The following is a 13,964-nucleotide window of genomic DNA, read 5'->3' on the forward strand; positions in this document are numbered from 1 at the left end:
CCTTAATTTCATGCTCTAATGATAGTTCAATTTGTTCTTTTGATTGTTGTAAGTTCTAATTATTAGGCTATGTGTCTGCATGGGTGAAAAAAGTGTTATTATGTTACTGTCACGTAATGAAAAGCAAATCACGTTTTACACTTACTAATATGTGTTATGATCATTTGAGTAAAAGCATTGTCATTAGTTATTTAGTATTTTATATTGAAACAGAATACTAATGCCAATTTAAAAAGTTGACAAAAAATACTAATATTTTTTAGTCACAACAAAGAAAATAAATACTTTTAATAATCTAGAACGAACATCATATTTCAAAAAAATAAAAATAAATAATAATAGATAATAATAATAAATAAAATTACTACTACTAAAGTAGGACACCCCGACCACATGTCTTGCTCATATTTTGTGAGCTTCTCATGTGTTATCTATTGTACTATGATCTCTCATTTGTTTGAAAATGTTAAATCATTTAGGGAAATAATATTTTGAAACAACAAACAGTTTGTTTGCCTTCTTCCCCAATAAAATAGATGTGAACATTAGTACATTACTAACATATAGATGTGTTGATATACTCTAGTTTAAAGTTTAAACGGGTTAAATGACCATCAACAATATTTTACTATTTTACAAGTAGCTAATATATAGAATTGCAACATGAGTATCCAACCGAAACGCCATTTTAAAGCGCGTAGAAGTTTCTTTTGCTGTTTCAATTTTCAAAGCAACCGGAGTCGCTTGTTTATTGGTAAAGATGGAAAAAGAAGTAAGAGGGTTAAAAAGAAGTTGACATTTAGATGCAGTCATCTTAACTTCTTGGTAGATACGTGGTGATTCAGAAGGGATGTAATTTTTTCTAAAAAATATAGTAACAAGCTGAAAGAATTGATAATTGAAGCAATTGTCAACTTTTTGCCCCTTGTGAATAGAAAATGTAACAACTTAAAGTTGAAATGAGTTGATTGGTTGAAAAATCTCATCTTGTTCTTTCATTAGCCGGTGAGTTTTATAAAATCTTTCGCTTGATAAAAAAATATAAGAAAAACATGAAATCGTGGCATAATCATACGTAAGTATGATAGGAGTAAAAAGGTAACATTTGTAAGTCTAAGAATAAACTTTAGATAAAGTGCGTTATTTTTACACGAATTATACATGATATATTTTTAATTGTTTATCCTTTAGTTTTTACCTTATACTAATTTATTTGCATTCTCTAGTTCTTAAAAAGAAGTTCAACACAACGTAATTCTAATAAGAGCATACCGCTCTAAAAGGTTCAACTAGGTAGAAGACTTTAACACATATTTCCATACAGAAGGTGACATTCATAGGTAATAAATTCGTTGGTAAGGATATTTTTATTGAAAAATTAATATAAAAAGATGATATTGCCGTATGGCCGTATGGGTCGTCACATTGCTTTTATCGCATAGTCATTGACAAAGCCAATTACTACATCCGGCATGTATACATGCTATACGAGTCGACATATGACTTGTCAGTGATGCATGGTTAACTTGTCAAGTTATAACATTAACAACAACCATATTTTGTACAACTTCTTATAAATCTCTTTGTTCCAAAAGTTTTGTTGCTAACAATCATCTTTCTAAATTAGAAGTAACAGTCGATAATTTTACTACAAACATTTAAGACGGTTTTACAAAAATTAAACACACTTTAATACAAATGTTTAACAAAACACATTACATAACGACATGTTTAACCATCAGGCAAGGATAGCTTGTTAAATGTAACTAATGTACCTTTTGAACGTAAAACTTTGCGACGGGTATTTTACCATTGCTGACAAGCTCAAGTTTGAAAAGATCCCCTTCCTTCAAGCCATTTGCAGCACAAAATTTGTTCCATCCTGGTCCTATGCAACAATAGTCCCTAGAGCACTTTATAACCACGGTCCACGACCTTTCATTGTCGTCTTTGAGAATCATTTCTTCCTTGTTGAACAATCCATATTTCCTTGCAAATTTACTTGGCAAGTACTACGTACATGCAATGCACAATTGTTAGAAATATATGTCACAAACACTATTGTCTATTGCATATTGAGCTTTTTTTTATGATGACAACTAAATGTATTGAATTACCAGCATCGACTTTTCTATGTGGTAGGCTTTTACTTCGCCGTTGTAGTATGGGCGGCCTTCTATTTCAGATGGAGTTGAGTCTACTTCATCTGCAATAATGTAATTTATGTCACATATACCTGTCAGTGAATAAGAGTGGATCTAGCTGATTTTAGGCCTAAGGAAAGTGTAATATTCCACATTTATAATAAAAAAAGAATACAAAATAGTTAGTGCTAGTGTGGTAAAATGGCTTGATAGACCAAACTTGCTTAACTTTTGATTCGTTAGGAGCTAGCAGACTTCTATATAACCAAAGTCGAACCAATCAACTTTCACAATGTCTAGTGGAAGTATAGTTAATGTCTAGAGGAAAACGTGCTATAAACACTCAACTTAAAACAAGCTTAAAATTTTGATTTGTTAGGAGCTAGTAGACCTTTTCATAACCATGGTCGAACCAGTCACCTTTCATGATGTCTAGTGGCAAAATAGCTGGCCAGTTCCTAACTGGATAGAAAGACTTGACTTAAAACGAGCTTAACTTTTAATTTATTTGGGGCTAGTTGAACTTTTTTCGACTAGCATCGGACCATACCTTTCATGATGTCTAGTGAGGCCAAATAGTCAATGTCTAGTGACAAATTAACTTACTAGAAAAACTCAACTTAAAACGAGGCTTAACTTTTGATTCATTGGGAGCTAGCGGTCCTTTTTATAATCCGAGTTGAACTAATCACCTTTCATGATCTGGGGCATGCCCTTCTTCTTAACTAGAGTCGTTCCTATCAGCTTCTTTATCGTTGAACTATTCTCATGTAAGTGAATGTGTTTCTTGCCTGCCATCTTTCCTAGATCTAAAGAATAGAATAACTTCATATTAATAGATTTCTAAGATAATTAAAAGGACACAAACAACGAAACAAAGAAAAAAGATAATATAACATCTTACACGAAAAGTTCATAACGGGAGGCTTGTCCTTCTTATTTTCAACAAGCTCAAACTTGTACGTATCACCTTCCCTTAATCCGTTCGCAAACAAGAAATCTCTGAAACCACATCCAAGATAAAATCGGTTTTCACCAAGTTTGTTGAGCTGAACTTTCCAAGATCTACCTTTATCATCTCTAAGGATCGTCTCTCCGGTTCTTAAACCATTTGAAATTGAAAATTCAGCCGGAAGATACTACACAGACTCACCACATGTTAGGAAATAAATTGAGGTATACAAGCTAGTTATTTCGTTTTACCAAAAGATCGATTTACGGTGTTAAAAGGCTTACCAAAATCGACCTTTCACAGCTATATGGATTCAGAGTAGAAGTATAGTAACGAGTTGAGCTAGTCGCCTTTTGTATCGCCGAACTAGTTTCCTTCTTTACTTGACTATTGTTGTTAGTGGGCTTCTTTCCTAGTTCTGGACAATGAAGTTAATTACTAATTTAGTATAGACATGAAAACAGAATTCGTGATGCCTCCCATTTGGTCAGGAAAGCGAGATAAAACTTGCATATTACAACTATTGTGAATAAAGAAAAGCTATATATAGAAAGAATCAGAAAGATACGTACTATAGAAAGTGAAAACAGGCACTTCTCCGGATTTTACGAGCTTAAACATACATGTGTCTCCAGCTTTTAAGTCGTTTGCTATTATGAGGTTATGCCAGCCCGCTAAACGAATTCCATATTTCATATGGAGTGTTGCTGGCCAAGTACTCTTTGCTTCGTCCACTAGAATTACTTGTGTAGGCATCCTTCTGGTAGTCAATCCGTTTGATCTAGCCAACTTCATAGGGACATTCTGCAAAAAGTACATTTGTTTATTGTTTTCAGGACATCCGGATCAGAAGTTTTTATTTAAATAACCAAAGTTTTCCTAAAATTTCAAGTAAAATATTATTTCTTTAACATAAACTGAAGTTAAATTAACTTACCAATCTTGCCTCTTTGATATGATTAGGTGTCATTATGGTCAAAAAACAACAATCTTCGTCTAGTTGAAGTTCATGTTTGCTAATTTGAGACAAATAATCGGTCCTCTTGCGCTTGTTGAGCATCTTCGACGTCTCTAATCATAATCAACATATCATGTTAGTGCATAGGAGTGGATCTAGATCATAACCCTATTAGAGTAGCCTTAACCATATTACATAATTATATCCAAAATAAAAAATAGTTAAATGGGAAACTGGCTAAAAAGACTCATCTAAAGCAACTTTAACTTTTGATTCGTTGGTAGTTAGCATAATTTCTCATAACAAGAGTCAAACGAATCACCTTGTCTAGTGGGCGGGAAAATAGTCAACATCCGGTGGCAAAATGGCTACAAAGACTCAACTTAAAACAAGCTTAACTTTTAATTCGTTGGAGCTAATAGTGTAGTGGCAAAATAGTCTAGTGGCAATTCGGCTAGCTAGAAAGACTCAACTTAAAATGAGCATAACTTTTGATTCGTTTGGAGCTACGCTAGTACGTAGTCAGTTTTATTACAAGAGTTAAACCAATCACCTTTCATTATGGGAGGCTTGCCATTCTCCTTCTTAACCAAAGTCGAACCAGTTACCTTCTTTATCTTTGAACTAGTCTCCTGTAACTGAATATGATCCTTGATTGCCTTCTTTCCTAGAACTAAAAGAATATAAACTTCACATTGATAAAAGTGCAACAACTTACATGAAAAGTACACAAAACGAAATTCTAACATAAGGTGAATCAAACTCGAAAACATAAACAACTAGCTAAAACGAAAAGAAAGAAAAAATATAGTAGCGTACACGAAAAGTTCACAACGGGAGGCTTGTCCTTCTCGTTCTCAAGGAGCTCAAACTTGTACGCATCACCTTCCCTTAATCTGTTTCCAATCACGAAATCTCTAAAACCTCGTCCAATATAAAGTCTGTTTTCACCAAGTTTGTTGAGCTGAACTTTCCATGATCTACCATTATCGTCTCTAAGAATCATTTCTCCCATTCTTAAACCATTTGATCTTGAAAATTCAGCCGGAAGATACTACAAAGAGTCACCATATGTTAAATAAAATGACGTGTACAAGCTAGCTATTTCGGTTTACCAAAAGATTTGGGTGTTAGAAGTTACCAAATACCACCTTTCACAGCTATATGGCTTCAGAGTAGATATATAGTAACAAGTTGAGCTACTAGTTTCCTTCTTTACTTGAATATGATTGATGGTGGGCTTCTTTGCTAGATCTGAATTCATGTCTCGATTGGTCAGTAGATAAAAACTTGTATATTGCGAACAAATAAAAAGATACGTACTAAAGAGATTGAAAACAGGCACTTCTCCGGATTTTATGAGCTCAAACATCCACTTATCTCCAACTCTGAAGCCGTTTGCTATTATGAGGTTACGCCATCCCACTAATTGAACTTTATCTGTCTTGATATGGAGTATTGCAGACCAAGTACTCTTTGCTTCGTCCACTAGAACTACTTGTGTATGCATTCTTCTGGTAGTTAATTTGTTTGATCTTGCGAACTTCATAGGAACAGTCTGCAAAATGCGTATAATTATGCACTCATTCACCAAAACTAAATTTTGACCCGACCATTAAACTGCATTTGTTCTTTGTTTTCAGGATATACGAAACAGAACTTTATCATCATTTAGTATAACTAAATTGTCGCAAACAGATTTAACACGTACCTATTATATCATTATATAAGAGAATTCACAATATTATTACCATAAAGTTTTAAAGTAGCGAAATAACTATTACCCTAGTTCAACATAAATATTTAGCTATTTTAGAACTATAAGTAATAATTATTTTAGTGCTTCGCACACTAGCCACACTTTGCACACCGTATATCCGTTTTCTGTATAGCTCTTAAAGCAAGAGGTACAAATATATTATGCGGTTCTCATAGTACATATTTCCTTGTTCTAATTTCAACATTCCTAAGTATATAATTATTTTTTTTTAATTTTATCCATCATGTATTCCAAAAAACACTACAATTGAAACGAACGTCAAAACCGACCACATTTTGCCGTAAGTTTAATCAAGTAACCAAGGCTTTCGAACTTTCAACGAAATTTTTGCTATTTAATCTAAAATCAAGTTGACTTACAATTCGTGAGGTTCGGACAGAGTAAGGTGTCATTATGGTCGTAAAACAGTGATCATCGTCTAGTCGAAGTCCATCTTTGCTTTGAGAAGAATACTCAGCCCTCTTGCGCTTATTGAACATCTTTGATCTCTCTAATCACATGTCAAAACAAAATTAACCATCAAGGCACCTAATGTTGTTAAACACGGGTTGATGGGTCTAACCCGACACGACCCCGAATCAAACCCAAAAATCGTGTTAGACACAAAACCTGAACACGACATGCATATTCACGATTTGACCCGAAAAGTTTAATTCTATAACTTTCACATATTAATATTTTATTTACATTTTAAAGCAAAAAGAAAAATTATACAAAATATATAATGCCATTTTAATAATAAAATCTCATGTTAATTTGTTTTCTAGTTTTAAGTTTAGCATAAGATACACAACCAGTTTAATTTATTACATAAATTATGTCAATAAAATAAAAACAAATAATTAAATAAAAGGGTTTAATGGATCAATCCGTGAACCCAAATAGTTTGACGCTCACGACCGTTTAGCTAGACAAGTTCATGGGTTCGACCTGAAACTGACCCATACCCATTTATACCAAACCCAACTCACAAATTTCGTGTTAGCTTCGTGTTATGTTAGAAATTCACACTCCTAAACTCACAAAGTACCAACATAAAAAATAGTACAATCTATGAAGCTGAGAGTACAACATAACGGAACTTACTGTCTGGGTGAAGCGAATCATATTCTGGGAGAGAATCTTCTACCTCGTCAAGTAGATTTTGATATTGTCGTTCACATGTAGATGGGTCAAATACAAATAAGTCAAACACCATGTTTCCATGATGTTTGAATACAATAAAGTCCAACTCTTGCACTCCGTTATCCACCACAAACTTCCTCCAACCGTCACCAAAAACCCCTCCGTCGCTAATGTCCACTGGCCATTTGTGACACCCTCGTCTCAGTATTGCTTTTTTGGATCTCCATCCGTCCAAGTTCAGCAAAAAAGATTTTGGAATCGACTGTAAATTCAAATATAGACCAAGTATTATTATTATTATTATTATTTCCTCTTTTCATTTTTTTTTCATGCATGGATCCATGGATGACTTCATGAAAACTGTAAGTTAACAAATCTCTTAAACATTTACCAAGTAAAAATATTACTTGCATTGATGCAAATAAAAGCTTACGAGGTTAAAGTTGAAGCCTGGTGGAATGAACTTGAAGAAATGATTTGGAGGATCAGCCATGGCTAGCTGCTGCAAAAAGTATGCTATATGATATGAGGTTATAACTGAATAAATTTATATGTATTAATTGGCTATTGAGTTCTACTTCTTTTGATAGTAACTTTTCATAAACAAATTTAGTTAAGTGCTTTATTAAGAATTTATCTATTACCAGTCATAAGTTGACGTATAAGTTCTAGATCATTAAGTAAGATCTGTAAGAATTAAATGAAGTAATCAAGTATACTACCAACCAAAAGGTTAAAACTTGGAAATAACAATTAATTTCATTTAAGTTCGTATAAACTGTTTCATAATACTTTAAATCAGTAGAACTAAACAACAGGTCTTCACTTTCAATTTTTTTCTGTACGTCAACAATAAAAAGTAATTTTAAATGAATATTTTTTTAAGGTCATGTGTTATACTTGGTGGAAAGGGTGACGTGGCATGTGAGGGATCACATGGAACACCCTCTACACTCACCAACACTCATCACTCACTTTTACATACGGTGACTAGCGTGGCCACCATCTACTCATCACCCACCTTGATTACTTTTGTGGAGTGTTATACATCTGTAGTGGTGGCTTATACATTTTAAAAGAAAGAGCGAGTGATGATTATAACATAGATCGAGTGGCGGAGGTAAATAATAAAAGAAGTGGTGACGTCAAGGTGACAATGAGTAATAAGTAACAATGAGGCTTTTAACATCTAATCTAGACATTCATGGTGAAAGGCGCGGGGCCTCTATTGATTTTCAAGAGCTTTCATATAAAAAAAGAGTAAATAATTCAATGTTTAAAAAACCGGTATTTTACTTGTATCGGATTGGGCTGAAAAATGATGTAACCGGTTGAAACGGGTTGTACCGGGAGGTTCAACCGGTTGAATAGTTTACCTTATAATTTTCTGTAAATGTAACTTTAATCTAAAAATAACCCAAAACTAAATGATTTCATAACAAAAAATAATTTAAAAGTTAATCCATTTATAAAATAATGCAAAAGCATTTAATTTAAAAAAAATAGCCCTAAAGTTACACGTTTGAATGTTAATTGTTGGGTTAAAAGTGATTTTGAAAAAATATGGGCCGCAAAAATCAAAAATTTCTCGGACTTAAAACCGGTATTTGAGACAAAAACTGCCGGTACGATGTTCAAGCAAAGCGGTGGAAAATACCGGACTCAAAATACCGGCATGTTGTGCAAAATCCGGTTCAACCGGCCGGTTTGAACCGGTTTTTAAAACATTGAGTAAATTACACATACTTTGGTTTAGGGGTATGCACGGTTCGGTTCGGTTCGGTTATTAGCATTAACCCAACCTAACCGATCAGTTATCGGTTCGGTTCGGTTAATTTCTGTTAATAACCAGTATCAAACTTGGGCTAAAATTTTGCTTAAAAATTCATGAAATGAATGTTTAAATACATGAAATGAATGCATAAATACATGAAATAAATGTTTAAATATATGAAAATTAGATATTAATACATGAAATGGGAATATAAATACATAAAAATGATAGTATTATTAAACTATTAATGCATATAATACATGAAATAGAAGGAAAAATGCTTGAAAATATTAAAAAATGAAGAGTTCGGTTCGGTTAATTTCGGTTAATTCGATTATATCGGTTCGGTTTCGTCGGTTTTTGGTTCGGTTTCGGTTAACGATTCGGTTATTGCTCACCCCAACTTTGGTTTGGACCAAATTATGAATTTTGTCTCTGAAATTAAAAAATTGCATATTTAGTCCCCAACAACATTCAAATAAGCAAATGTGCTTGATTTTATCATTAAAGCAATATAAATGACCTTATGTACCCTTTTACCTTTATTCTTAAGAAATCAATAAAATATTAAAGTAAAACCCCATAGCTCCCTTCCTTCTCAACTATCAACCTACCAATCATGGTATATCACCATCATCACACGATCTTCTTCTGGTTCGAACCAAGGGAAGGGTTTTGTGAAGATTTGTTGTATATGTATTAGAGAATATTATAGAATCTCCATACTAGAGATGTTGAGGGACCAAAGGGCATTGACCCAATTCTATCTAACACATGCATCCTTCCTTTTGAGGTAGAGGGTTCAAATCCCGTGATTAATGGGCAAACGGCCTACTCACGACATGTTCAGTAACGTCTCAGTCTCCATGAGTTTGTCCTTCTTGAAACCATGCAGCACGAAACAACGAATCATGCACAAATGTATAGGCCAATCAAGGAGCACCTGACATGGTATCACCCGGAGATCGGATAGACATGAGCAATGTCTTTAATCAACTACACTTTGTCAAGAAAAGTTTTATTGAAGTCAGAAATAAGCTAGCTTAGAGTACAAGTCATCAGATTCATACAAGATCTGATTGTTAACATTTCTTTAACACATGTGAAAGTGAAATAGAGCTGTGGCCAGGTCATTTCTCAATGCTTTTATTGATTGTTTGATAAATTAATCAGATTCATAATAAAGTATCATATTATTGTATGAAGTACAAAGTATAGCGCATTAACTATATGAAAATGATTTGAAATATTAAACTGACTGTCTTTTGAGGCCATATTGTTATTGTTTATATCTTAAGAAGGTTGTTTTTAAGTTTACATATTAATGTCAATGATTATATGCTGCAACTTTCATGGTATATGATTGGGAGACATTGGTGCAATCAAAGATTGGAAGTGGATTATGTACAGATCCTAACATAAACCTTGTTTATTTATGTACAAATTCTACAAAACCTAAAGAAAAGTATACAATAAAGGCCTAACTGATGTAACCTATTAAACCAAGTAGTTTACATGTAAGTCAAAAGACTATGTGAAAGCCTCTCAATCTGAGACTTGAAGATATCTCCAATTGAGAACCTGGGCTTCACCACAGGCGATGACTTCACAACTTTCTCATTCTTCACTGCTAGATCTATTAAACCCATCTCTCTCTTCATGGATTTCACTAACTCCATGTCCACATTGTTTCCGACTATGTCCCTCACGTAGAATGTAATATCCACAGTACATTTGTCCATTTTTGTTGCTAAATCCGCTCTCAGTACTACTAGCCCCTTCTCACGAAGAACTCGTGTTATGTCTGATAGCAATCCTACCCTATTATTTGCAGATAGTTCTAGCCGGGTTCCCTGCGCAAACATGCAAATATAACACACGAGTGTTGGAAGCAAAAAGCTATTGAGGCCTTAGATTTTATAGGGTATGCTTATTTGTTTGTAAGAATGATGTAATACCTCACATACACGACGCTCCACTGCAGCCTCTAGGCATTTCATAGCATGCAGCTTCTCACTTTCTGAGCTCAATGCACCTCCATCAATCTTTCTTATAAAATACTCCTATTAAAAAGGTTTAAAGATAGTTCCATTAAGATAATAATAATTTAAGTCAAACCATGATGTGATGAATTTTCAGTTTCATTTTTTCCAACCTATCAGTTTTGCATCATAAGTCTAGATAACTAATGGTAATATGGTTATTTTCTGTCAAAATGGCCAAATTAAACAATTTTTTAAGTTCTAAATTCACAATAACAAAGACAATACATTGGTAATTTTCTGAAAATAGTTAGATGATTGTATACCTGAAAGGCATAGCCACCATGAGAATCAACAGATGCATGAGATATCACATACTGCATATCTACAAGTGTGCATACTGTATCAAACATAAGCCTTCTTCTATCCTTACATTGCACGGTGACGATCGAGTATCCCTTCTCAGAGCAATTTTCTATCAGCACACTTGTCTTTTGAGTCTTTTTCTCACCATTAGAATCAATTCCCACTGAGATCCCAGGAGGGCAGGCCCGCTGTTGTAGTGGCGGCACATCAAAGTCCTGAGCCGATAACAAGAGTTGATGCAACCGCCTCTCCACGGTGGTCATGGTGCCTTCCCTGCCACCAGCCCTTATAAGGCCAATGGACTTAACATCTGTATGTTGTGGGGACTGTATGCTAGTGTTTTCGGGTGTGCTAGAAGCATGTAGAACGGTGTTGAGGTGTTGTTTGATAGCCGAAAGACGATGGCTATCAATGCGTGCATTGGAGGATTGATCTGATATATAGGCTACACAAGCCAAACAGGAGTTATGGCTCCAAGCATGGGCTTCAATAATGTTGCAATCGAGATCGGCTAGGGCCGCTGATATCTCAGAAAACAGGCCCGGGCGGTCTGTGGCGGTCATTTCAATAGCTGTTGGCTCTCCATGAAGATTAGTGTCATATGATTTACTTGTTAGAGTTGTGATCTTTGATGGATCTATGCGTTTTGAACCTATAGCCTGTATTTCACGTTAATACGCATTAAAGTTTTATAAAATTACCTCATCAGATGCAAAAAACTTTTAAGATGGAGCAGTCATGAAAAAATTTTCATGAGCATTTACCTGCTGGATGCAGTTGATAATTCTTTGGTCAGTCACTTTCTTCCCATTCTCCTCTTTAACATGGAATACTACAAGTTTATATAAAGCATAATAGTAACAAATTAGCCATGTAAATATATGATAAACACCTCAAGATTTCATTTTTGACTTTGAAAAAGTTTAAATATATAAACTCCACTTGAAATTGATTTAAATTTCTGCATTTGTTTGAAATGTTCAATTAATATTAGGTCATACAAAACTATGGTACGATATAATGTTTTTGGAGTTTCAAAGGCTAGAAACAGCAATGCCGGGTATTGGAGATTACCATAAATTTGAGTTTTGGCAGAAAAATTTTTATAAATAGGAAATTTATTCTAGTTATATGCAGTTCGAATTCAAAATTTGAATTGAATCGAAAATCGCAAATTCAATTTGGAACTCAAAATCTAAATTCAGTTAAAAAATTTTTAAAAGTCAATTCGAAATTAGAATTTAAATCTAACCGAATCAATTATGATTTGATCTTGATTTAGTTAGCATTTTGAAAAGAGTCCGTTTGGTATCAAAAAAAGCCAAAATTGTTGATATACCATCCATGAACCATCTGGCATCAGAAGATATATAGCCTTTTGAGATAGTTAGGTTGACTTCTGTCAAGACCTGCACCACTTCCAGAAGTTGATCTTGCTTCTTTACACAATCTATCTGCATCTTACACGACAAAGACATAATCAATTCAACCCTTGAAACATAGATCCGGTTTACTCATTTACATCCGCTTTTATATTATGCATAAATTTGAAAATCAATTACGTACCTTCACAATGGTATAATCTTCTAAGCTTTCATTATCAAATGTTACCCTGCAACTGATGAAAGCAAACCAAATGAGCATTAATAATGACTTAATTAATAATGTTTCAACCACTTATTGTATATCAATCGCGGCATCACTTACGATGGGCCGTTTATCCTTTCTGAAAGTGAATCAAATTCGGGATCAAAGTACGGTGAAAAAGCCCTTGTCATGCTGCAAACTACACAAGAATAAGCATCGATGATGAATATTAAACATAAACCCTAGATTTTTTTTGTTTCAATATCTTTCTAGCTTTACTCATCAAATAAACAATTGGACTTTTTATTGTTAATAAAAAGATATTTCATTAAAAAGTAGTGTTTAAATCGATACAGAAGGCAAACGGACAACAAGCTGCCGCCACAAGTGCTGCTAAGAAGCAAAACTAAGTCGTAAAAATAACATTCATAGATCGTGAGGTCATAACATTACTATCCTTGTTTGACACGACTAACTAGCTCTATAGCCTCAAGCGCTAGGAAACCAAAAGTATCAAATGCGAAGGGTAGAAATACACGTCTAGGGTTTATTAATCATGATCATGTAGCTAAACCATTGTATCATACAATCTATTTTTACTAGAATTAATCGAGAATATCATCTTACGGCTCAGAAACTACTTTTCCATGCATATATGCTTTATACAAAGAAAATTTGTAAATACATACGACATCTATGTACATCTAAATCCAAGGACGAAGCTATGTCACTCTCTAAATCAGCATAATGCGTAGATACACCATAACTATTAAAGAACCACAAGAAAGTAAGCAAGAATGGTCGATTATAAATTGAAATGGAAAACCCTAAAAGACAAAAATGATTGCATGCATAAAGTTCATATTTTTTACCGAAACAGATGGTTTAAAAAAATTGAAAGAGCATGCACGTGCACCTATGGAAATGTAACAGTGGATCCAAGAAGACCGGTGAATCGTATCTTGAAAATGAATATTCAGTTCTCTCTCTCTTGAAGATGAAGATGATGAATCAACTGCATATAATTTTCGAAGAGAAAGTATATATATATATATAGAGAGAGAGAGAGATTAGGGCAGTAGAAGGTTGTTAAATGGAGAGAAAAACAGGTTAAGAAATTTGACTTTAAATAAGAATGGAGTTAATGGTGGAGATATATTCGAAGAAAAGTCAGCCAGAAATGGTTGTAAATAGGAACAAGTAAATTACATGGAGATTTAGTTCATTTTTTGGATTTGATCATTTGACCATTTTTTAAAATTATAATAAGATAAGCTATGGAAAAAACGCACTAAT

General features: G+C 33.8%; 2 protein-coding genes across 2 annotated transcripts; both read right to left on the minus strand.

Moving 5' to 3' along the window:
- Positions 1-1,553: 1,553 nt before the first annotated feature.
- On the minus strand, positions 1,554-7,452 carry LOC143616575 (B3 domain-containing protein REM14-like). Its single transcript, XM_077089372.1, has 10 exons — positions 7,393-7,452; positions 6,921-7,221; positions 5,521-5,612; positions 4,874-5,108; positions 4,608-4,727; positions 4,034-4,167; positions 3,669-3,900; positions 3,381-3,514; positions 3,049-3,283; positions 1,554-2,953 (listed from the first exon to the last, which is right to left on the minus strand). Exons 1-10 carry the CDS (start codon positions 7,450-7,452, stop codon positions 2,829-2,831), a joined length of 1,668 nt encoding a protein of 555 aa, XP_076945487.1. The 3' UTR covers positions 1,554-2,828.
- Positions 7,453-10,146: 2,694 nt separating this feature from the next.
- On the minus strand, positions 10,147-12,917 carry LOC143616579 (ACT domain-containing protein ACR2-like). Its single transcript, XM_077089376.1, has 5 exons — positions 12,421-12,917; positions 11,846-11,913; positions 11,042-11,740; positions 10,692-10,796; positions 10,147-10,586 (listed from the first exon to the last, which is right to left on the minus strand). The coding sequence occupies exons 1-5, from the start codon at positions 12,557-12,559 to the stop codon at positions 10,245-10,247; spliced, it is 1,353 nt and encodes a 450-aa protein (XP_076945491.1). The 5' UTR covers positions 12,560-12,917; the 3' UTR covers positions 10,147-10,244.
- Between the last annotated feature and the right edge of the window lie 1,047 nt (positions 12,918-13,964).

Source organism: Bidens hawaiensis, unplaced genomic scaffold, assembly GCF_021521415.1.
Source record: "Bidens hawaiensis isolate Kalapana, Puna unplaced genomic scaffold, B.hawaiensis_p1.1 tig00048226_1, whole genome shotgun sequence".
In the NCBI taxonomy this organism is placed as follows: Eukaryota; Viridiplantae; Streptophyta; class Magnoliopsida; order Asterales; family Asteraceae; genus Bidens; species Bidens hawaiensis.